Source organism: Rattus norvegicus, chromosome Y (genome assembly GCF_036323735.1).
Source record: "Rattus norvegicus strain BN/NHsdMcwi chromosome Y, GRCr8, whole genome shotgun sequence".
In the NCBI taxonomy this organism is placed as follows: domain Eukaryota; kingdom Metazoa; phylum Chordata; class Mammalia; order Rodentia; family Muridae; genus Rattus; species Rattus norvegicus.
Window position 1 is genome coordinate 1339861 of NC_086040.1, and position 27236 is coordinate 1367096.

General features: G+C 37.4%; 1 protein-coding gene across 4 annotated transcripts in view; it reads right to left on the bottom strand.

Annotated features, from left to right (window-relative positions):
* Positions 1-27236, bottom strand: part of Usp9y (ubiquitin specific peptidase 9, Y-linked) — a 144819-nt gene that overhangs the window by 108782 nt on the left and 8801 nt on the right. For 2 of the 4 annotated variants that reach the window (NM_001329902.1, XM_039100657.2), the window contains 7 exon segments: positions 177-312; positions 685-936; positions 3847-3962; positions 15338-15556; positions 17681-17793; positions 20140-20219; positions 22195-22340. In NM_001329902.1, the coding sequence (NP_001316831.1) occupies positions 177-312; positions 685-936; positions 3847-3962; positions 15338-15556; positions 17681-17793; positions 20140-20219; positions 22195-22340 (1062 nt within the window). 4 annotated transcript variants of the gene reach the window in all.

Genomic DNA, 27236 nt, shown 5'->3' on the forward strand with positions numbered 1-27236 from the left:
TTTTACTTTTACTCTAGAAGTAACTGATAATTAGAGTTGTTGCTATGTTTTGTCATTAGGTCTCAAATGATCAAGAAGAGAACTGAATCTCATAAGCTATTCTAAGACCTTCGGGCCCCTTAGACAATAAATAAAATAGGTAAAAATATGTTTTGTTATTTTTTTACAGAGCTTACTGCCATTCGCTCAGCGGTTAGCCACTCTTCTTCAGAATTACCATGCCGATGTGTATAATATGACACACTTGATAGCACCTTGTTAATTTCATTCAGCGCATTCATCTTCCCATTAAAAGAAGAAATCTGTAGCAATCTATAAAAAATTGCAACCAAAAAATGATTTTTAATCATTTACATCAATATCAGGGCTATGATGTTATATGCCTAACTATTCAAACAAGCAACTCAAAGGGTTGCTTGAACAAGGGGTATCAAAACTTAAAAGGGCTGGGCTAAACAGTGAGTTCATAGCTAGCATAGACTCTGTATCACGCCCCTAAAACAAAAAAAAATAAATCTAAGTAAAACAAAATCCAAACCAAAATAAAATCTTCAAAGGGTGGAGATACAGCACTGGTAAAATGTTGCCCACCATACAAACATCTAGGTTTAATATGAAGTCCCCAAACAGACAACAAAAAACTTGTAGTAACAGTGACTCACAGCAGAAAAACACCTTTCTTACCTGAGTATCATTTTTAACCTAAAAATTTCTAAATTTTTAACAGTTTCTTCTTGTCCTGGAATTCTTGAGGCTAAATTTTTTAGAAATTTAATAATCATTGAAATAGCATCATTTTTCACTTCAGTCTTTGCTTCTTTTTTCAGTTCTTCATTGGTTAATTTTTGTAGTAATTGTGGAACAACTTCTATAACTGGAATGAAGTACTTTTTTAATGTATGTTGAGTAAGATACTCACAGCACTGTCCAAATGGCCTGAAAAATTGGAAACACAAGAAGAAAACCTTAGTCCTTCCCGTCTCTATCTGTGCCCAGAGCTAAGGCGTCAGGACCCAAAACCTGCCTAGAGTGAGCAAGTCTCCCAGGAGTGCTCTGAATTCTAAGATTACAGGCTACAAGAGGGACAAGCTCTAGTCAGAAACAGCAAGACCAACTAACAACAGAGATAAAAGATGGCGAGAGGCAAGCTTAAGAACCTAAGCAAAAGAAACCAGGACTACATGGCATCATCAGAACCAGTTCTCCCACCACAGCAAATACTGGATTTTCCAACACACCAAAAAGGCAAGATTTGAATTTAAAACCATATCTCATGATGATGGAGGACTTTAAGAAGGACATAAATAACTCCCTCAAAGAAATACAGGACAACACAGGTAAACAAGTAGAAGCCCATAGAGAGGAAACATATAAATTCCTTAAAAAGTTTCAGATCAGGAGATACAGAGGCAAGCATAACCAACAATACAAGAGATAAAAGAGAAGATCACAAGGGGAGAAGATTCCACAGAAAACATTGACATAATAGTCAAAGAAAATGCAAAAAGCTCCTACCCCAAAACATCCAGGAAATCCAGGATACAGTGAGAAGACCAAACCTAAGGATAATAGATATAGAAGAGAGTGAAGACTTGCAACTTAAAGGGCCAGTAAATGTCTTCAACAAAATTATAGAAGAAAACTACCCTAACCTAAAGAAAGAGATGCCTATGAACATACAAGAAGCCTACAGAACTCCAAATAGATTGGACCAGAAAAGAAACACCTCCCGTCACATAATAGTCAAAACACCAAACGCACAAAATAAAGAAAGAATATTAAAAGCAGTAAGGGAAAAAGGTCAAGTAACATATAAAGGCAGACCTATCAGAATCACACTAGAGTTTTCGCCAGAGACTATGAAAGCCAGAAGATCCTGGACAGATGTCATACAGTCCCTAAGAGAACACAAATACCAGCCCAGGCTAGTAGATCCAGCAAAACTCTCAATTAACATAGATGGAGAAATCAAGATATTCCATGACAAAACCAAATTTACATAATATCTTTTTACAAATCCAGTCCTACAAAGAATATTAGAGGAAAAACTCCAACACAAGGAGGGAAACTACATCCTAGAAAGAGCAAGAAAGTAATCTTGCAATGACACCAAAAGAAGAGACATACAAACATAATTTCATCTCTAACAACAAAAATAACAGGAAACAAAAAACACTATTCCTTAATATCTCTCAACATTAATGGACTCAATTCCCCAATAAAAAGACATAGACTAACAGATTGGATATGTAAAGAGGACCCAACATTTTGCTGCATACAGGAAACATACCTCAGAGACAAAGCTACAGACACTACCTCAGAGTAAAAGGCTAGAAAACAATTTCCAAGCAAAGGGTCCCAAGAAACAAGCTGAGTGGTCATTCTAATATCAAATAAAATCGATTTTCCACCAAATGTTATAAAAAAAGATAAGGAAGGACACTTCATAGTCATCCAAGAAAAAATATACCAAGATAAACTCTCAAAATCTGAACATCTATGCTCCAAATGCAAGGACACCTACATTCATAAAAGAAACTTTCCTAAAGCTGAAAGCATACATTGTACTACATACAGCAATAGTGAGAGATTTCAATAACCCACTCTGATCAATGGACAGATCATGGAAACAGAAACTAAATAGAGACATAGAGAAACTAACAGAGGTTATAAACCTAATAGATTTAATACTTACCTGTTTCATCCTAAAAATAAAAGAATATACCTTCTTCTCAGTACCTCATACCTTCTCCAGAATTGACAATATGGTCGGTTACAAAACAGGCCTCAACAGATGCAAGAAGACTGAAATAATCCCATGCATCCTATCAGATTACCATGGAGAAAGGCTGGTTTACAATAACAACAAAAACATCAGAAAGCCCACATACACATGGAAGCTGAGCAACGCTCTACTCAATGACAACTTGATCAAGGAACAAATAAAGAAATTAAAGATCATTTAGAATTTAAAGAAAATGAAGGCACAACATACCCAAACTTATGGGACACAATGAAAGCTGTGCTAAGAGGAAAACTTATAGCTCTGAGTGCCTATAAAAGAAACTGGAGAGAGCATACACTAGTACCTTGACAGCACGCCTAAAAGCTCTAGAAGAAAATACACCCAAGATGAGTAGACTGCAGAAAATAATAAAACTCAAAGCTGAAATAAATGAAGTAGAAACAAAAAGAAACCATTGTTGATGGCAAGAGGTGCTTTGGCAGGGCGATGGAGGAGGGGGGTAGGTAGGGGAGCACCCTCAGGGGTTGGGAACAGGATAGGGTGTTTCTTAAGGGATACTGGGAAGGGGGATGACATTTGAAACATAAATAAAATGAATATCCAATACAAAAAAAAAGAAAAAAAGAAATTGCACTTGGTTCTGAGATTCTGTAAGTGCTATGCAGTAAGGTAAAGTTTATGAACTAAAGTTCACCTTTTTCCTTCTTCTTCCCTTCCTTCATTCTTTTCTCCCTTTTGTTCTTCCCATTTTAAAGGTTAAGTGAATACCTATCATGGGCATAGCACTTGTAAGTCATGTTAAACATTAGGTTATCCCCATCACCTGCAGGGCCCTGGTTTAATTCATGGTTACCAATATTAGCAAAAATCTCTGTCCTCTCATGGAATGTGTAGTTTGATTAAACACCCATCATGTACAGGGTCCTGATAAGTCCATGATTACCAATATTAGCAAAAATCTATCCCCTCAAGGAATATGTAGTTTGGTCAGAAAAAAATAAATAAAAGTTATGCAATTAAAAAACCTCTAAAATTCAATAATTTGCATGTAATATGAGCAATAGGTGTTTGAATTGAAAATATTTTTAAATATAACTTACTTAATAAGAGCTGCAATTGTTTGGACATTTAATGCTGATCCACTAATGAAACGATCATGCAAAATCTGGAAACCATTTAGTGTACCAAATGTGTTAATGAGATCCACTAGCCAACCCTGTAAGTGAATAATAATAAGTTACTATTTGAAAATGTTTTAAAAGACAGTAATATGCAATTATATGCAATATCCAAAATGTTATAGGAACACACACACACACACACACACACACACACACACACACACACACACACACGACTTATTTATGAAGACCTAGTTTTCATGTTTTTACTGTGAAAAAATTATTAAAACCTCATCTAGTTTATGAATACAAATTAAGCTTTGGTTACATAAACATTTTCTAAATTTAAGTTGATAGATTTTAAAACTAAAAATTAATAAATAGGATTACTACTTTTCATGAATGCAGATGTAACTAGAAAATATCATCCTGAGTGAGGTAACTCAAACCCAAAAGAATATGTATGGTTCATACCCACTTAGAGGTGGATATTAGCCATAAAATACGGGATACCCATGATACACTCATCAAGTCAAAGAAGCTAAACAAGATGTTTGAATCTCATTTGGAGGAAGGAATAAAATAGACACAGGATCTAGGAGGAGGAGAACAGTGGGAGAAGGCAGAAAAAAAGGAAATGGAGCTCAGGATCATATCTGGGGAGAGTAGGTCAGAGGCAAAAAAAAAAATAACTGAAATTCACAGTTCTTCCAGTCTCCATCTGTGTCCAGAACTGGGGCTGTCCCAAGCTCTTAGACCAAAAACCTGCCTCCATAGAGCTGATCTGCCAGAAGTGCTCTGTTAACCCACTGCACACAAGTGGGCATCCACTCTCTCTCTACTGACAATCCAAAGAGACACCCGCCCTAGAAACAAAAAGAACTATACAAAGAATCAACAAAACCAGGAGCTGGTTCTTTGAGAAAAATCACCAAAATAGATAAATCCTTAGCCACTCTATCCAGAGGGTGCAGAGCGTCCAAATTAACAAAATAAAAAATGAAAAGGGAGACATTACAGAACCTGAGGAAATTAAAAAAAATAGATCATACTACAAAAGCCTACACTCAATACTGGAAAATCTAGAGGAAATGAACAATTTTCTAGACCGATACTAGGTACCAATTAAGTCAGGATCAATTAAACCATCTAAACAGTCACATAACTGCTAAGGAATAGAAGCAGTCATTGAAATTCTCCCAACCAAAAAAAGCCAAGGACAAGATGGGTTTAGTGCAGAGTTCTATCAGACTTTCAAAGAAGACCTCATACCAATACTCTTCAAACTATTCCACAAAATTCAAACAGACCCAATTTATAATTTGAAGTCACAATTATGCTTATAACTAAACCATACAAAGATCCTACAAAAAAGAGAATTTCAAACCAACTTCCTTCATGAATATCAATGCGAAAATACTCAATAAAATTCTTGCAAACTGAATCCAAGAATACATCAAAATGATCATTCACCATGATCAAGTATCCTTCATCACAGGAATGCAAAGATGTTCAATATATGGAAATTCATCAATGACATCCAGTATATAAACAAACTCAAAGAAAAAAATGATATTCTTGTTAGATGCTGAAGAAGCATTTGACAAAATTCAACACCCCTTCATGTGAAAAGTCTTGCAAAGATCAGGAATTCAAGGCCCTTACCTAAACAGTAAAAACAATATACAGCAAACCAGTAGCCAACATCAAACTAAATGGAGAGAAACTTCAAGCAATCCCACTAAAATAAGGGACTAGACAAGGCTGCCCCACTCTCCCTAGTTATTCAATATAGTACTCGAAGTTCTAGGCAGAGCAATCAGATGGCAAAAGGAGGCCAAAGGGATATTAATTGGAAAGGAAGAAGTCAAAATATTACTATTTGCAAGTCAAAATATTACTATTTGCAGATGATACGATATTATATACATAAGTGACCAGAGAACTATTGAGCCTGATATTACAACTTCAGTAAGATTGCTAGGTATAAAATTAACTCAAACAAATCATAACTTTCCTTTTCTCAAAGGATAAACAGGCTGAGAAAGAAATTAGGGAAATGACATTCTTTGTAATAGCCACAAATAATATAAAATACCTCAGTGTGACTCAAACCAAGCAAGTGAAAGATCTGTATGTCAAAACTTCAAGTCTCTGAAGAAAGAAATCGATGAAGTTCTCAGAAGATGGAAAGATCCCCCATGCTTATGGATTGGCAATATTCATTAGTATTTTTACCTACAGTGAGCTCAAGTGTGCCATCAGATAAATGAGAATGTAGATTCAAATCTCTCCAAGAGACAGGAGGAGTCTAGGCTTGATGTGATGTGGCAGGAAAGTGAACTGTGACTAGTGTTGTCTAGAGATGACTATGAGTTTCCTGCTTAACCTGGAACCAACAATTTAGAAAAGAACACAGCACACATGCACACAACCTCTTACCAGCTAATGAGTAAGTCCTTGGATCATAGTGAAACTGTAGGCTGGGAGGATGGGGATTAAGAAGCTAAACTCAATGAATTTGGCTTGAGAAGGTATGTCAGTGGACGTTAAGGACACCTTCTGGCTGAGTGGACAAGGATAATGGAAGGGAAGCCAGCTGGTACCAAGGAAAAGGCACTTGGCTTCATCACTATGTTTTCTAGAAAACACAAACTTTGTGTGTTCTGTTTTGTACCATCTCAACATCAATGAGAAGGGATAGAGGTGTAAATGGTACAGACTCCTCCTAATCACATTCTAAATACTTATCCTTATCCCACAGGTAAGTATGGGTCTTGGTCCTCAACAAAGAAGAAGCAGATGGAGACGGTTAAAAAAGGTGGTACATTACACAATGGAGTACTATTCAGCTATCAAAAACAATGACCTCATAAAATTCACAGGCAAATGGATGGAACTAGAAAATACCATCCTGAGTGAGCTAACCCAATCACAGAAAAACACACAGGGTATACACTCACTGATAAGTGGATATTAGCCCAAAAGCTCAAATTTCCTAAGATACAATCCACAGACCACATAAAGCTCAAGAAGAAGGATGACCAAAGTGCAGATGCTTCAATTCTTATTCATAAAATGAAATACAAAAAGAAAGTTTGGAGCAGTGACTGAAGGAAAGGCCATTCAGAGACTGCTCCACCTGGGGATCCAGCCCAAATACATAGAGCCACCAAATCCAGACGATATTGCTGATGGCAAGAAGTACATATGGACTGGAGCCTGATCCTGTGTCCTGAGAGTCTCTGCCAGAGCACCACAAGGTGAATGCTGGCAGCAAACTATTGAACTGAGAATGTTGTCCCCATTGGAGTAATTAGAGAGGATTGAAGGAGCTGATGGGGTTGGCAACCCCTTAAGAACAACAATACCAACCAACCAGAGCTCCCAGCGACTAAACCACCATCCAAAGAGTACACATGGACAAACCCAGGATTGCAGCTGCACATGTAGCAGAGGATGGCCTGTTGGGCACCAATGGGAGGAGAAGCCCTTGGTCCTGCCAAGGCTGGAGTGCCCCAGTGAAGAGTAATGTCAGGGCATGGAGGCAGAAAAAGATGGATGGGGGGGTTCACCATCATAGAAGCAGGGGTATGGGGAATGGGATAGCAGGTTTATGAACAGGAAACCAGGAAAGGAGATAACATTTGAAATGGAAATAAAATGATTTCCAATAAAAAAGGAACTCATCAGTGAGTTCTGTAGAATATTAATCTTCATCTCAGAATATTTTAAGTAAAAAATTTTAAAATAAAAAACAACAGCAACAACAACACGACACTAAAACAAAAAAATCATCTTTAGTGTGGTCATCCAGTCAGAAAAGGACACACATGGTATGCGCTCACTCCTAAGTGAAGAGTAGCCCCAAAGCTTGGAATACCTAGAAAAAAAAAAATCAAAGAGCACATGAAGCTCAAGAAAAACAAAGACAAAAATGTGGAAGCTTCAGTTCTTAGAAGGAAGAACGAAATACTCACGAGAAGAAATGTAGGGACAAATAATGGAGCAGAGACTAAAGAAAAGATCATCCAGAGACTTCCCTACCTGGGGAATCCATGATTATGCAGCCGCCAATCCAGCCACTATTGCTGATGCCAAAATGTGCTTGTTGACAGCCAATATTGTTGATGCCAAAATGGGTGTCTCTTGAGAGGCTCTGCCAGAGCCCTCCAGATACAGATGAGGATGCTCGCAGCTAACCATCGGACTGAGCATGGGGAACCCAATGGAGAAAATACTGAAGGAGCTGAAGGGGCTTGCAACACCATATGAAGAACAATATCAACCTACCAGACCACAGAAGGGCAAGAGGGCCTAAACCACCATCCATTTAGTATCCATAGTAAAACCCAAGACTCCAGCCGCATCCGTAGCAGAGGATACCATTGTCCAGCATCAATAGCAGGACTGGTCCTGTGAAGTCTTGTTTCCTCAATGTAGGGGAATGCCAGGGTGTTGAGGTTTTAGTGGGTGGGTGAGAGTGGGAGTATCCTTATAGAAGCAGGGGTAAGAGGTAGTGGGTATGGAGAAGGGGGGAAAGGATAACATTTGTAATGTAAATATATAAATATCCAAGAAAAAAGGAAATCTTCAGGTGGCAGGAGTTGGGGACAGTTGGGAAGGCTCCTAGGAGTTATTGTTGGTGACCTTAGCTGAGAGAAACAGCAGTGGCGATATACAATGTGAAGAGACTACCCCTGGTAATCACGCAGGACCCTGAGTGGAGGGTTATGAACACCAACGCACCGCAAAACTTTACACCCAAACATTGTCCTGTCTAAAAGAAATCCACGAACAAAGAGACTGGGAGAACAGCAGTCCAATAATAGCCCCATCTGAGACCCATCTGAGGGCAAGCACCTATCCCTAACACTACAGATCCTCTGTCATACACACAGGAGCCTAGCATATCTGTTCATTGAGAGGCTCCACTCAGCAGCTCAATGACAGATGCATAGATCCACAGCTAAACATAGATTCTTAGGCACTCTTGTTGAAGAGTTAGGGGAAGGATGAGGGCCTGAAGGAGATGGGAACTCCATAGAGAGCAACTCAGGCAACTAACCTGGACCTGCAGGGGCTCTCAGAGACTGAGACACCAACCAAAAGAGCAGACATGGATTGATCTAGGCCCCTGTACATATGTAGTAAATGTGCAATTCTTCTTGTGAGTCCACTGAAAAACTAGTGTGTGGGGTTGTCCCTAAAGCCTTTCTGTGGAGTCTGTTCCCTAAATGCCTCCATCATCTGCCTCAGTGGGAGAGAATGAGCCTAATCCTATGGAGATTAGATGGGCCAGGTTTGGAGAATAGGTGGAATGAAGGAAGAGCCTCTGTGAGAGGGAACACAGGGGGCAGCAGTTTGAACGTAAAATGAATAAATACATGGAAAAGAAAGGCCTGTGTAAGAAGTTAGACTCTGGCAAAATTTAGAACAGAGGCAGAAGGAACACCCATTCAGAGCCTGCCCTACATGTGGCCCATACATATACAGCCACCAAACTAGACAAGATGGATGAAGCAAAGCAGTGCAGGCCGACCGGAACCGGATGTAGACCTCTCCTAAGAGACACACCCAGAATACAGCAAATACATAGGCGAATGCCAGCAGCAAACCACTGAACTGAGAATGGGATCCCTGTTGAAGGAATAAGAGAAAGGGCTGGAAGAGCTTGAAGGGGCTCGAGACCCCATATGAACAACAATGCCAACCAACCAGAGCTTCCAGGGACTAAGCCACTACCCAAAGACTATATACATGGACTGAATGACCCTCGGCTCTAACCGCACAGGTAGCAATGAATAGCCTAGTAAGAGCACCAGTGGAAGGGGAAGCCCTTGGTCCTGCCAAGACTGAACCCCCAGTGAACGTGATTGTTGGAGTGAGGGTGGAAATGGGGGGAGCATGGGGAGGGGAACACCCATAATGAAGGGGAGGGGGGGAGATTAGGGATGTTAACAATTGAAATGTAAATAAGAAATATTCAAGTTAATAAAGATAAAAAAAAAGAAGTTAGACTCTGGAGAATCAAGTAACATTTTAAAAATGGGTACAGAGCTAAACAGAGCATTCTCAACTGAGGAATCTCAAATGGCCAAGAATGTTCAACTTCCTTAGCCATCAGGTCAATGTAGATCAAAACAACCCGGAGATTCTACCTCACACCAGTCAGAATGGCTAAGATCAAAAACTCAAGCAATAGCACACATTGCTGGTGGGATTGCAAAGTGGTACAATCACTCTGAAAACCAATCTGGAAGTTCCTCAGAAAATTGGAAATAGTTCTACCCGAAGAACCTCCTGGGCTTATATTAAAAAATGCTCTACCATATCATCAGGAAACCTGCTCCACTATGCTCATAGCAGCCTTATTTGTAATAGCCAGAAACTGGAATCAATCTAGATGTCCCTCAACAGAGGAATGGATAAAGAAAATGTGTTCAATTATGCAGCAGAATACTATTCAGCTATTAAAAATGAGGCTGTCTGGGATTGGGTATTTAGTTCAGTGGCAGAGCACTTGCCTTGCAAGCACAAGGCCCTAAGTTTGGTCTTTAGTCCTGGGGGTGGGCGGCTGAAGACATGAATTTTGCAGAAAAATGGATGTAAGTACAAAATGTCATCCTGATTGAGGTAACTCAGACCTAAAAGGACACACATGGTATGTACTCACTGTTAAGTGGATATTGGCCCAAAAGTTCAGAATACCCATGATACAACTCACAGATTGTGGGACGCTTAGAAACCAAGAAGGCCCATGTGTGGATCCTTCAATCCCACTTAGAAGGGGGGAACAAAATAATCACCAGAGGCAGAGAGAGGGAGGGAGTTCTCTAGATGGGAGAGGGGAAGGGGAGGTAAAAGGGAGGGGCATGAGACAAAAGAGGGCCATAAGAATGAATGGAAAGATGCAGCAGAGTGGTAGGGAGTGAGAGGAACTTCTAGAAAGTTCTAAACACCAGAGATGTGAGAGGCTCCCAGGACCCAACGGGGATGACCTTAGCCTGACTGCCCAACAGTGCCGGAAATGGAACCTAAAGAGACCACAGGGCCCATTTAAGGTACCTACCCATCTTCAAAATTCTTGACCCAGACAGAGCCTTAGCGTGGCTGTCTGAGACGCTCTACCAGCAGCTGACAGAGACAAATGCAGATACCTACAGTCAACCATAGGTCTGAGGTTGGGTGTTGTGGTTTGCCCTGGAGTTATTTGTATTTTGATGCTAATTCCACTGCCCTAGGACCACTGCCTAGTCACATGCTCAGGAGTCAGGTGACTTTTCTCCATTGAATTTGTAAAATACAGGTGAGGGCAGGAACAGGATAGGAGACCTGTCTTTGGAGGAGAAGGAAGGATGGGCGGGCGAGAAGTCTGAAGGACAAGGAGGAGACTGGAACAGAAAGGGGGAAGAGACAGGAAGGAGAGGGAGAGAAGCTGTGGTAGGAGAATATTGGTGGGTGACGATAAGATTCCACGCTGTACCTTTAAAGGTTGTTAAGAATGTTTTTAAGGGATGGATGTGTATTGGGTTTTTTATGGTTAGGTGGGTAATTATATCTTATCAATTGGGCCAAAGGTTATTGTGTTGTATATTCTTTCATGTAGTGATTTAAATATGAGAAACTGTGCAGCAGCTGGTCTGGGCCACCACAGAGTTGGGATGTGTGTTTCTGGCATGGAAACCTGCCTTGGGAACTAGATAGGTAGAAAGATTACTGCCAGGCTCAGAGAGGACTTTGGCGTGTGATATGGGATGGAGCAAAGCGAGTGAGAGGCTTTGCTGACTGAGATTTAAGATATCTAGCAGATATCTTGGGGCATTGAGGTGCCGGACTAAAGGGGGATAAAAGACAACCATACTTTTTTTATTTTTTATATTTTTACAATAACAGTTGTGGACTCTTATTTCAGAAGAGTTAGGGGAAGGATTGAAGGAATGGAAGGGGATTGCAACACTGTAGGAAGACCAACACTGTTAACTAACCTAGATCCCGAGAGTGCCCTTAGGGGTCAACTAGCACTGGAAGAACATACACGGCCTGGACTGTGGCCCCTGTGTTAAGTGGTAGTTGTTTAGTCTCAGTGGGAAATGATGTGCTTAATACTGTAGAAACCTGGTGCCCCAGAGAGGAGAGAATGCTAGCAGGGCAAGCCCTCTAAGAGGCAAAGGGAGGGGAGGATGGGGTGAAGAACTCATGGAGAGGGAACCAGGATGGGAAGCAACATTTGGAGTGTAAATAAATAATTAATAAAATATTAAGAAAAAATAGAAATACTAATAGGGAGAGTACATATGGATAAGGAAAATTGTTTTCTGCATTTAAACAGAAAATGGCCTACAGCAAAGGTCAGTCAACAAAACACTGCCTGGCAAAGTTGGAAATCCCATTTGAATCCCCAATACTGCATCCTAAGCAATCATGAGGCTTGACGGTCACCTTTTATTTAAGCCAATCAGTGGTCTTCAGGTTCAATGAGAGCTCTCCTAACTCAAAAATCCCCTCACACCAAAAAAACCCCACAACACTAAATAATGCTAACTATAAGGTAAATTCTAAAAGAATAAATTAGCTATTTTATAAGCTAATGCTAATTTTAGGAGCAAAAATCTAAATATGGTTTAAAAGCACTAGTTTAAATATTGCTTCATTTTTTAAATGAAGTTAGTAATGTTTTCTTCCCAGTTTCTGTAGTTATAATGTATAAAAATATAAAATATTAAAGTTAAGGAAAGAAAAGAGATTACAAAATTTGTAAGCTCTGTACCAATTATAACTGTTTAGAAACTTTGAAAATTGGTTAAATATCCAAAAAAGTAAACACACAATCAAGAAAAACCTAAATCTAACAGAGAAATAATTTTGTAGTAATTTAATCAAAAACAGAGACCCCAAAAGTACAACAATGCCAAGCAACCAGAGCTTCCAGGGACTAAGCCACTACCTAAAGACTATACATGGACTGACCCTGGACTCTGACCCCATAGGTAGCAATGAATATCCTAGTAAGAGCACCAGTGGAAGGGGAAGCCCTGGGTCCTGCTAAGACTGAACCCCCAGTGAACTAGTCTATGGGGGGAGGGCGGCAATGGTGGGAGGGTTGGGAGGGGAACACCCATAAGGAAGGGGAGGGGGGAGGGGGATGTTTGCCCGGAAACCGGGAAAGGGAATAACACTCGAAATGTATACAAGAAATACTCAAGTTAATAAAAAAAAAAAAAAAAAAAGAAATGTAAAAAAAAAAAAAAAAAAAAAAAAAAAACAGAGACCTACCCATCAGTTTCCACTAAAGGAAATGGATAGTATGTAACCTATCCAGAGGCTATTTGAACTGAGGTACTAATTTTTAGGCTTAAGGTAGAAAAGTAAGATAAGTCATGGAAAAGATTATGTGAAAACATTATGGCAACTATAGACCACTGAAATTACTTAATGAAAAGTATGAGGAAGTAAGGCACTCAAGCAAGCTGAGATAGGGTCTTAAAGGAATTAAAAAATTTAAAAGCAACCATGCAAATGAAGAAAGTGTAAGAAGAGGTTCAATTTTCAACAAATGACAGGATTATGGAAAACATATCCCTTTCAAATGAATAAAGTCAGACAGACCTATCTGAAACGTACAAGTATCAAAGTACTCTGAAGAGCTATAAAAAATATGAACAAAGATCTAAAGGTAACGAGAAAAAATTTATAGTCACTAGTAAGTATAGAACTTAAAAAAATTAATTCAATTATTTTGTATATAAAAAATGTAACTAAATATATTCAAACATATATTGTTCAACAGAAAGGCTTATTTCTATTGAACAATATATGTAGAAAGTAGAAATTGGGGTTGGGGATTTAGCTCAGTGGTAGAGTGCTTGCCTAGGAAGTGCAAGGCCCTGGGTTCGGTCCCCAGCTCCAAAAAAAAAAAAAAAAAAAAAAAAAAGAACCAAAAAAAAAAAGATGGAAAAAAAAGTAGAAATTACATTTTAATCCATAGAATCAAAAAGGAAAAGTTAAATAGAAATTAAGGTATTGATGAATTACCAGGGAAGCAGGGAAAAAATACACAATACAAAGTCTAAGAAAACGAAGACACATTTTTCTTATGAATACTACATAAAGCCTTCCCTTTTGAGGAAAAAAATAAATCTAAGAAGCACCATTAAATTCGAAAAGGGAGAATTCATAATTATATGCCAAATCAAAAACCATATCTAATTTCTGGCACAAGAAGTTCTACAGAAAAAAAAAAATCAAAGTGCCAAGGATGTGTAGGCAGAGTGTTGCCTTGTCGAGCCTTGGTGGGAGATGATGAGTCTAATTATCTATAGACGTGAGGCCCCAGGGTCGGCACTCTCTCAGAAGTAAAGGGGAGGATGATGGGAGGAGGGAGAAGAACTCTGAAAGGGAAGACTGAGAGGGTATCATTTGTGACTTAAGTAAATAAAAGAATTAACTAATAAAAATAATTAAGTGCAACATATGGATTAATAAATTTGCTAAACTGGATGAGAGAATGAACTTCTCTGGTGATACAAACTATCTTTCACTAGAAAAAAATTACTGAATAATTGAAACTCTTACCAGTTAGGTGTGCGGTGACAAATACCTGTAATTCTACCACTTACAGAGCAGAGAGAAGACAATTCAAAAAAACAAGCTCAACACTACTGACAGTCATGCTGTGGGGGAGCACCCTCATGGAAGCAGAAAGGTGGGTGTGTGGGATGGGGGTTCTTGCAGAGGAAAGGGGGAAACATTTGAAATAAACAAAATAACCAATAAAATTTTTAAGAAAGAAAAATATGCACAGAATTTGCTGATTTAAAGGTAGTATGTATTTCTGTCTTCCTTCTTAGATTTTATTCTGAGTACTATGTGTAATAATGGTTCACATACTAAAACTGTTATTCTTTGTGATATTTAAAAAATTGGTTATTTTATAAAGTTGAATTGAATCTGAAACACTAAAACATAAGAAAGTGTTAAACGCTCATATTCTTGCATTGGAACACCAGTGCAGTACTTTTTTTTCCTTTTTAAATGTTCTGATGCACAACTTTTTGTTTTCCTCTTCCTGTCTCATGAAAATGTTTACTAGTACAAAGCAGAACTTCTATTTCAAATTAAGGATAAAATAAAAGGCTACTTAATTCAGTATTCAGAAATTGATGAACACTACGATTTACTTTTAGGAAATCCAATCAATGTTGTGTGTTTCATGAAAGAAAAACATTTTTAAATTTTTGTTTGTTCAAGAAAGCATTTCTCTGTGTAGTCCTGGCTGTCCAGAATTTGCTTTGTAGACCGGGCTATCCTGAAACTCAGAAACCCGTCTGCCTTTGCCTCCTGATTACTGGGATTAAAAGTATATGCCATTACCACCCAGCAAAAACAGCAATTTAAATGTGAATTTACATTACCCATAACCAATGCCAAAGAGTTAATACAGAATTTTTAAAAGAACGAATGGACATACTTTTGGTGAACGTAGGTCTGGAGAACAGGCAAAGAGTTCATCTTCAGGAAACTGAACACTTGAGGACACTGATTCACATGGACGTGCACCGTTATAGACATGAAATTTGCAATGAGGATTTAATGCTATTGCCAGAAGTTCTAGAAATGGAAACCAGTCCTGAGACAATTTGGCCACACAAAGCTCCATTAGGCGATGGGTGTTGTTTATAATGCACCTCTGTTAAGTAATAGGTAGGAACAGACTGTAATTGCACATATAGGAAATTTTATTATTCTCATTAACAATTTTTCATTTCTAAATTGCATTATTTTATACATTAATAGTATGAATGAAATAACATATTCATTAGTATTTAATTTACTGTATAGTTTCATATTTCAGAAACACCTATAAACTTAGCACCAAGAAAATAGACACAGTAAGAAAGACTTCAAGACAGGCCACACTACATACTGACAGTCTATGGCCAGACTAAAATTTATTTATTTTTTTGCTCTTTGTTTGTTTTTTAAGACAGGGTTTCTCTATGTAGCCCTAGTTGTCGTGAAACTTATTTTATAGACTAGCCCGGCTTCAAACTCACAGAGATATGCCTGTTATGCTTCCCAAATGCTGGGATTAAAGGTATGTACTGCCTAGCTATAATATATTTTTATTCTGAAAATACTTTTCTAATGATGGTTAGACAAAAGGCTGCTAATAACTACACATTTAGTTCGTTAGATAAGGAACAGTATTTTCTGACTGTGGTATTTTGTAATCTACAGGCAATAATTCTAAAGTCTAAACACATTCATTACCCATTTCAAAGGAAATTTGCAATCTAAGTGCAATGCAAAGGTCACATGTTACTTTCAAAAGGTGTACACATATATGTGTACATACATGTGCACATACATACTATACAGACACACGTGCATGCCCTGGTTATTTTTGAAAATATTTAAGTTAAATTCCAGTCATAAAATGTTTTGCAATTTCTGATTAATTACATTTTATAATAGCTGCCTTGTTATTCAGTAATTTATTAAAAAGCTACCTATATTATCATTAAAAATTTAATTCTTAGACTGGATCAACAGTTGTCTAAATCATTTTGTTCCATGAGTATTCACATTTACTTTTGCCAGGTGAGTAAAGATAAGGCCCATCTCAAACAAAAAATTTTGTTTCTACTTTATCAGTGCCAAAACTAATGTGTGAATACTAATCTGTGGTCTACATTTCATAGGGGAAGATAACCTTTTGTTTCTCAGGATCAAGGTAAATCTTTGTTTCTTTGTTTATCTGTACATAAACTGTTATGCTACTGTATCATTTAGTGTTCCAGCTATACATTATTTATTTCGTTTTACAGCCATACATTATTCTCCTTTCTATATATGTGTTTTTTAAAATGAACACAATGGTGGATAACTGTTATCATCAACAGTTATCACAAATCTGACAGATTATACTTTTAGAAGTCTTTTAAATTTTGGGTAGCAGGTTTTAAAATCCAAGACATTGTACTTAAAACCCCAAGCAAACTCTAAAAGAAACTAGAGTGAAAGTTTTTTAAAAATGTCAGGTAATGCAGATTCATGTGATGTTTCACTAAGAAAAACTCACATGGCGTTTTGCTAAGGTAAGGCTCATGGGAAGCCACATAGTATTTGGAGAAAGTATAAATGGCAGTAAATGGACAACAGTGCTGCATTTTCAACTCTAACTTTGCAATGCTTTACTGTTCTCCCATCTCCTGGCATCTTGGCTGCTCCTGGTCACTTCTACTGATCAGTGCTGATCTGGAGGAGGACTGGTGGTTTCTGCCAGATTGTACCACCACTGCTGACTGGTGTTTGCTCTCTTGACACATCTGAACTAGACTGCTGACAAATGGAGTTTGAAATTGCCTCCCAAAACCACATGCCCTTGTCCTATTTGCCATCTTTCATCACTACCTTTGGACAGTGGGCTAGAAGAGAGTTTGAACTGTTTAAAAACCATTAATTATTTAAAGTAGTTTAGGGCTGGAGGGATGGGTCACTGGTTAGAACACTGACTGCTCTTCCACAGGTCCTGAGTTCAATTCCCAGCAACCACATGGTGGCTCACAACCATCTGTAATGGGATCTGATGCCCTCTTCTGGTGTGTCTGAAGACAGCACCAGTATACTTATGTACATAAAAGTAGTGTAAAAAAATCTAAGCAAAAAAAAAAAAAATCTAAGCCTACAGAAGCTCCTCCTTCAAACTTGCATCATTCTTATTATTCAAAACATCGCAGTAATATTTTGCAAACATAAATTCATAAGAAAATAACATAAAACTTAGGGTCCCCTCATATACAAAACTCACATGAATTTCAAACTTCCATCCACTCACTGCCTCATCCGTAAGGATTTTGGTAAAAGACACAGTTAAAACATCTCGGAAAAACCGCTGGCATGCTTCACTTTTTGCATCAATGCCTAAAAGGAAGCAAAATAAATAAATAAATAAATAAATTAATAAATAAAAACAAGATTGAAGGAGCTGAAGAGGATTGCAACCCACTTAGAAAAACGTAAATATCAGTTAACCATACCCCTCAGAGTTCCCAGGGACTAAACACTAATCGAAGAGCACACATGGACAGACCCATGGCATATGTAGCAGAGGATGGTCTTGTTGGGCATCAATGGGAGAAGAGGCCCTTGGTCCTGTGAAGGCTACATGCCCTGGTGTAGGGGATGCAATGGTGGGAGGTGGGAGTGGGTAGATAGGTGAGGAAGTGCCTTCTTAGCAGTTAAGGAGTGGGGTGTTCCATAGAGAGGGTCCAAGAAGGGGGACAGTATTTGAAATGTAAATAAAATAAAATATCTATTTCAAGTAAAAAATAAATGAGATAAAATTGCTTTTATGGCTAAGTATGTGACTACACACTACACAATATTAGAATCTGGTGTTGTTTCTAATCCACGAAAAATACGGTAGTGTTTAAGAGAAACAGCATTAACATAAAATTCAAAAAGACAGATTTCAGGAAAATGAAAACTGTATAAAAATTATATCAAATCAAATAACTGGAACAGTTGTAAATGTTTCAAAACATATTGTATGTTAATATATTCTGATGTCACTTATACCCAAAACTCTAAAAAAAGTCACCTCTACTTAATCTCCAAAATAATGATAAGTCCCTATAAACCGAATATGAATTATTATTAAATATATTTAGGTTTTGTTCATCTTACACTATCCTAGAAGGTGTCCTCCATGTATGTGACATCATTTGAATTAAAGTATGACTACAATGACTGGACAGTTCAGTTAGAAAACATGTACTATTTTTGCAGAAGTCTACAGAGCAACTCTTTTTTTTAAAGCATCTTATTTTTTTTATTAATTTGGGTATTTCTTATTTACATTTCGAATGTTATTCCCTTTCCCGGCAACTCTTAACGCTCACACCAGTGACTCACAAACACTTGTAACTTTAGCTCCAGGCCTACAATTTCTTCTACCCTACATGAGCATCCATAAGCACATATACATATGCCCCTATATAGACAAACATAAATATGTTCAATTAAAAATAAACATGAATTTTAAAAAGTCATAGAGATGTTATAAGACACTGAAGATATGTTCATGTGTCAACTCATTTCAAGGTCTTGAAAAATGACAAATGTTCTTTAATCTCCGCACTCGGGAGGCAAAGACAGGCATTATCTCTAAGTTCAAGGCCATCCTTGGCTACAGTGTGAGCTCTGGGGCGGCCTGTGTCACACAAAGAGACCCTGTCTCAGGGAGGGAGGGAAGGGGGGAGAGAGAGAGAGAGAGAGAGAGAGAGAGAACACGGAGAGGAGGGAGGGAAGGTTGGGTAGAGAGGATTAGAGAAAGAGGAGGAAGAGGGAGAAAATAAAAGAGGATTCTATTATATATAATATTTGGTAAAGCGATTAAGAAACTATCCGTTCTGGGACACAGTTAATAACAAGGACAATTTACTAACAACCTGAGTATGTGTCCTTGATTCATATAAAAATAATCTATGGACAACAGCGAGCTTGGATTTCCCCTAAAGCATCAGTATGAAACATAAACATTTAGATGTAATAACTCTCAGCCTGCATCACTTATAATCATAAGAAAGGTGTGAGACACACTTGGGTGAAAAATGTTGAAGTTGACACAAATGTCTAAGTATATATGCTACGAATAATGTTACCCTGTGTTAATGTGTGCATGTGACTGAGGATATCCACGCAAGGCTAGAAAGAGGTTATAGCCCTATAGATGGAGTTATAATTGCTCACAATGTGATAACCTGGGAAGTGCCTATTTTGTCAATTCTTGGATGAGGAACTAAAAGACGGTGCTGTTGCCACATGAGGAAACATCTGGTTTTGAAAGGATTGTGTGCGTGTGTGCATGCGTGTGTATGCGTGTGTGTATGTGTGAGAGAGGTGTTTGTGTGTGTACACATATTATCTTTTATCTTTTTACAGTCCAATCATCATCCTCTTCCTGTTCTGCTCTCCTACAGTTCCTCCTCTCATTCCTCCCCGCAGCTCCCTACCATCTCCAAGGTTCCCACCCTGCCTCCACCCTGCCAGGCCTCCATACTTCCTTGAGCTTCAAGTCTTTTGAGGGTTAGGTGTGTCTTCTCTCACTGACCCAGACTGGGAGTCCTCTGTTCAGCCTTACGAGAAAGGTTACTGATATTCACTGCAAATTCTAAATATTTAATTTTGTATGGAAAAAAAATCAAAGCCTTCAAAACATTATTTATGTATATAAAAGAGCATATGTGACAAAAAAAGGTAACTCACCTTTTTTAGTAAGATCAATAGAAGCTTCCAAAAGTACTTCCAATTCCCCCTTTGGCAAAACAGGAACCACCCATCGGGGTCTAATGATTATTGCAAAATAAAGAGTATTGCTCAGAATGCTATTCGGTGTTAAGTTACTACAGCTTACTGCTTTTCTAGGAAAATGAACATAACAGAACACAAGCAAAACTTCTGAATTATAGTCACCATTGTTTTTTAAGAAAAAATGTTGCCAAGTGATATCCTCTTGTGGCATTAAAATATACACTGTATCTACATGTGGAGTTTTATAATATCAAGTACGATATAGTGGTAAGAAATTACTTAAGAGTATTTAACAAGACTAAAAATTAAACTGCCAATACTAAATACTGCTAAAAAGGAAGGTGTTCTCTTAAAATTAAACTTATTTTTATAATGTAAAAATGAAACGTTATTAATTTTCACGATGTAGATGAAACTTTGAGACAAGTGCTGACATTCCAAATATTTAGATACTCACTGACTTTTCCTAAAGATTTATTTGCAAAACATTTTTAAGTCTATTGTCTTAAGTTAACGTCTATATCTCAAAACAAATTGAGCTTTTAAAATGTTTGTCTATATTAAGTTAATAAAAAAACTTGCATACTTTATTACTACTGTAAATCCAAAAGAACATAAGCTTTCTATAAATAACTATAGACTATAAATTTAATATAAACAAATATAAACATAAATAATAAAGACTATAAAAAATAAAATCCACCACTACCCAGAAAATACTTTTTCTGATATTTCCTAGATATACAATGTGCTAAAAAAAAATCAACTAGCCATTAATGATATGTCGTTTTAAATAAATCTAATAAAATTATATAACTGAACTGGAGAATCTTTTAAACTATCCTATTAATGATTCAGCCATTAGTATAACATAATTCTTCAATTCTCTATGAAAAAATAACCCCGATCAACAGTAAGGGAGACTAAAAGGAGACAGAAGGACAGACTTGCAAAGCCTTTCAATTTTCCATTTCTACTATTGCTCAGATTGGGTAGGAACAGGAGTCCAGGAATCAGCATGCAGCAGAACTGAGAATGTGGCAGCTCCCTTAGGGTAACATGTATACACAGAAATATGTTAAGATGGGACTGGAGAGATGCCTTAGTGGTTAAGAGCAAAGTCGCACTTTCACAGGTCCCCGTTCTGAGTATCAGAACCTAAAGGAAGGCTCACAGCCATATGTAACCATGGTGCCACAGAATCAGATGCTCGTTTCTGGTCTCCCCACACTGTGTACATAAAATGCACAGATTGAGATGCAGGCAAAAATACCACACACATAACATAAAAATGAATATATCTTTCAAAAGAGACATGTTGAAGAGACTCTGAGGTTTCTGCTATAGGATGCCTCTTCCATCGTGAAAGTCATCAAGGACATGTGAGGCATTTGGTCGGAAATTTATTCCTTAATCTATAACAGAATTAAGTATCTGATGATGTTATCTGTCTTACTAGCTAATCCTCAGGAATCAGTGTTTTTGAAGATGTAGCCATGAGGACATGTTGCTGTAAAATTCTGATCTATAAGAGGTAGATTTTCTGAATGAAGGGAAGTCTTAAGCGGTAAAGGCTGGGAAAGAAGAGTGCATTACAGAAGTAAGAAAATATGCTCAACAACTTGGAAAAAATATGCACATCGAAAGCAATCATTCGTCAAATGATGCTCGGTAGATCAGAAAGTTGAATTCCTGATCTTTAAATATGTTTGACAGAGAAGATTTGTGAGACACGTCAAATGTAGTTGTTCTTTCTGTAGTCATGTATATTTTTCAGAACCCTAACACAATCAATAAATATACTAACAGAGTACAAGTACCAAGAAACTTAAAAAAAAGAAAGATTATTATTGGTAGAATGGTAGATTGGAAAACCAGAACATAGGGAAGAAAATTGCCCAAAATTAGGCGATTCATTGTCCCTCCACATTCCTCTATTTAATACCACTTAATTTGTTGTCCGAAAGCAAATCCATTCTTTCCAGCAATTAACGTATAAATAGAATGCACCTGTTGATCATGTCTTCTAACTTTGCCAGGTCAGCATGAGGAAATGTAGGGTCTTCTTCTTCATGCTGTGGTGGAGCATCACCTTGGCCTTGTTCATCAGGAGGAGTTGCTGGAGAATTCTCATTGGAAGAATCAGATGATGAGATCTTAATTAAAAGTTAAAAATCCCAGACTTAACTATCTATAAATACACGTATAGAACTTAGAAATTCACATATCTGTAATACTTATAATTATTTGATATACACTATGTATTTAGGAACTGGAGTATTATTGCTGATCTGTGGCCTTCTTTCCACTAACCTGGAGGCATTTTTCCACAGATTAAAATAATTATTATGTAACACTATATTAATTAAGTCAAATTACAACTGGTATTTTTAAAAAATTACTACTAAAACAAATATAACTACTTAATTTTAATTGTAAACTTTCAGAGATACATAAATCACCACACACATTATTAATAGTTAGAAACAACAATAAGAGTAATCAATGGCAATATTATGAAAATAAAATATTTAAAAAACAAAGGATAGTTATGTTTGTTAATCAATTCTGATACGTCAACTATAGAGACAAGCAGAATTAGTATTAGCTCAAAATTCACTGCAATGCTGTGTTATACAAAGTGTAGTGCATAGTCTACAAAACTTAACAAATTTGATTTCTGGATAAACATTCACAATGGTCAGGTGCTATACTTGTGAATAACAAAAGTTTAAAAAGAAGTGGAGAAGTTTTCTGGCATTCTTCCAAAGCCCAGTTTATTAAGTGAGAGACAGGAATCACAGGATAAGGAAAATATCCTAAAACCTGTGACCTGGAAATAGGTATATAACTTGTAAGTAGTGTTTTTATATAGTAATGCATAATGCTATAAAGTTTGATGCCAGTAATTTGAAGCCCAAAGAGAAAAACAGAATAGGCTATTATTTTATCTTGCTCTATTTATTAATCTTCACGAATGAATTCAAATCTCCAATACAACCTGTCCAGAAAAAACAAACTTATTAATTGGACATTTAACATTTCTCTACTTAAGAGTAAAATTTCTATGTTATTATATAAAATTATTATAGAAAATTCCTATATTACACAGTAAAAGGTTGTACTAAATTAACAGGGAAAATAAAAATGGATTAGGTTTATAGATTAGTTAAGTGGATACTCAAACTTCTAAATTAAATTAAAAAAATTTCAAAGTTAATACTTAAAATTAAAATAGGACAAATGAATGAACACTGGTATCAAAAAATGACAGTGGTATGTGACTTACACCTGAAATCCTTGTATTGCACAGAGCAGAGAGATTTTGAGTTTCTAGGCAAGTTTTGGCTACATATTGAGTTTAAAGCGAGTAAACTTATTGAAATAAAACATACCACTCCAAACACATAGAAAAAAAATCCTGGACTGATGTCATACAGACCCTAAGAGAACACAAATGCCAGCCCAGGTTACTGTATCCAGCAAAACTCTCAATTAACATTGATGGAGAAACCAAGATATTCCATGACAAAACCAAATTTACACAATATCTTTCTACAAATCCAGCACTACAAAGGATAATAAATGGTAAAGCCCAACATAAGGAGGCAAGCTATACCCTAGAAGAAGCAAGAAACTAATCGTCTTGGCAACAAAACAAAGAGAAAGAAAGCACACAAACATAACCTCACATCCAAATATGAATATAACGGGAAGCAATAATCACTATTCCTTAATATCTCTCAACATAAATGGGCTCAACTCCCCAATAAAAAGAAAAAGATTAACAAAGTGGATACGCAACGAGGACCCTGCATTCTGCTGCCTACAGGAAACACACCTCAGAGACAAAGACAGACACTACCTCAGAGTGAAAGGCTGGACAACGACTTTCCAAGCAAATGGTCAGAAGAAGCAAGCTGGAGTAGCCATTCTAATATCAAATAAAATCAATTTCCAACTAAAAGTCATCAAAAAAGATATATTCATATTCATCAAAGGAAAAATCCACCAAGATGAACTCTCAATCCTAAATATCTATGCCCCAAATACAAGCGCACCTACATATGTAAAAGAAACCTTACTAAAGCTCAAAACACACATTGCACCTCACACAATAATAGTGGGAGATTTCAACACCCCACTTTCTTCAATGGACAGATCATGGAAACAGAAATTAAACAGAGATGTAGACAGACTAAGAGAAGTCATGAGCCAAATGGACCTAACGGATATTTATAGAACATTCTATCCTAAAGCAAAAGGATATACCTTCTTCTCAGCTCCTCATGGTACTTTCTCCAAAATTGACCATATAATTGGTCAAAAAACGGGCCTCAACAGGTACAGAAAGATAGAAATAATCCCATGCGTGCTATCGGCCCACCACGGCCTAAAACTGGTCTTCAATAACAATCAAGGAAGAATGTCCACATATACTTGGAAATTGAACAATGCTCTACTCAATGATAACCTGGTCAAGGAAGAAATAAAGAAAGAAATTAAAAACTTATTAGAATTTAATGAAAATGAAGGTACAACATACCCAAACTTATGGGACACAATGAAAGCTGTGCTAAGAGGAAAACTCATAGCGCTGAGTGCCTGCAGAAAGAAACAGGAAAGAGCATATGTCAGCAGCTTGACAGCACACTTAAAAGCTCTAGAACAAAAAGAAGCAAATACACCCAGGAGGAGTAGAAGGCAGGAAATAATCAAACTCAGAGCTGAAATCAACCAAGTAGAAACAAAAAGGACCGTAGAAAGAATCAACAGAACCAAAAGTTGGTTCTTTGAGAAAATCAACAAGATAGATAAACCCTTAGCCAGACTAACGAGAGGACACAGAGAGTGCGTCCAAATTAACAAAGTCAGAAATGAAAAGGGAGACATAACTACAGATTCGGAGGAAATTCAAAAAATCATCAGATCTTACTATAAAAACCTATATTCAACAAAACTTGAAAATCTTCAGGAAATGGACAATTTCCTAGACAGATACCAGGTATCGAAGTTAAATCAGGAACAGATAAACCAGTTAAACAACCTCATAACTCCTAAGGAAATAAAAGCAGTCATTAAAGGTCTCCCAACCAAAAAGAGCCAAGGTCCAGACGGGTTTAGTGCAGAATTCGATCAAACCTTCACAGAAGACCTCATACCAATATTATCTAAACTATTCCACAAAATTGAACAGATGGATCACTACCGAATACCTTCTACGAAGCCACAATTACTCTTATACCTAAACCACACAAAGACACAACAAAGAAAGAGAACTTCAGACCAATTTCCCTTATGAATATCGACGCAAAAATACTCAACAAAATTCTGGCAAACCGAATCCAAGAGCACATCAAAACAATCATCCACCATGACCAAGTAGGCTTCATCCCAGGCATGCAGGGATGGTTCAATATACGGAAAACCATCAACGTGATCCATTATATAAACAAACTGAAAGAACAAAACCACATGATCATTTCATTAGACGCTGAGAAAGCATTTGACAAAATTCAACACCCCTTCATGATAAACGTCCTGGAAAGAATAGGAATTCAAGGCCCATACCTGAACATAGTAAAAGCCATATACAGCAAACCAGTTGCTAACATTAAACTAAATGGAGAGAAACTTGAAGCAATCCCACTAAAATCAGGGACTAGATAAGGCTGCCCACTCTCTCCCTACTTATTCAATATAGTTCTTGAAGTTCTAGCCAGAGAAATCAGACAATGAAACGAGGTCAAGGGGATACAGATCGGAAAAGAAGAAGTCAAAATATCACTATTTGAAGATGATATGATAGTATATTTAAGTGATCCCAAAAGTTCCACCAGAGAACTACTAAAGCTGATAAACAACTTCAGCAAAGTGGCTCGGTATAAAATTAACTCAAATGAATCAGTTGCCTTCCTCTATACAAAAGAGAAACAAGCCGAGAAAGAAATTAGGGAAACGACACCCTTCATAATAGACCCAAATAGTATAAAGTACCTCGGAGTGACTTTAACCAAGCAAGTAAAAGATCTGTTCAATAAGAACTTCAAGACACTGAAGAAGGAAATTGAAGAAGACCTCAGAAGATGGAAAGATCTCCCATGCTCATGGATTGGCAGGATTAATATAGTAAAAATGGCCATTTTACCAAAAGCAATCTACAGATTCAATGCAATCACCATCAAAATACCAATCCATTTCTTCAAAGAGTTAGACAGAACAATTTGCAAATTCATCTGGAATAACAAAAAACCCAGGATAGCTAAAGCTATCCTCAACAATAAAAGGACTTCAGGGGGAATCACTATCCCTGAACTCAAGCAGTATTACAGAGCAATAGTGATAAAAACTGCATGGTATTGGTACAGAGACAGACAGATAGACCAATGGAATAGAATTGAAGACCCAGAAATGAACCCACACACCTATGGTCACTTGATTTTTGACAAAGGAGCCAAAACCATCCAATGGAAAAAAGATAGCATTTTCAGCAAATGGTGCTGGTTCAACTGGAGGTCAACATGTAGAAGAATGCAGATCGATCCATGCTTATCACCCTGTACAAAGCTTAAGGTCCAAGTGGATCAAGGACCTCCACATCAAAGCAGACACACTCAAACTAATAGAAGAAAAACTAGGGAAGCATCTGGAACACATGGGCACTGGAAAAAATTTCCTGAACAAAACACCAATGGCTTATGCTCTAAGATCAAGAATCGACAAATGGGATCTCATAAAACTGCAAAGCTTCTGTAAGGCAAAGGACACTGTGGTTAGGACAAAACGGCAACCAACAGATTGGGAAAAGATCTTTACCAATCCTACAACAGATAGAGGCCTTATATCCAAAATATACAAAGAACTAAAGAAGTTAGACCGCAGGGAAACAAATAACCCTATTAAAAAATGGGGCTCAGAGCTAAACAAACAATTCACAGCTGAGGAATGCCGAATGGCGGAGAAACACCTAAAGAAATGTTCAACATCTTTAGTCATAAGGGAAATGCAAATCAAAACAACCCTGAGATTTCACCTCACACCAGTGAGAATGG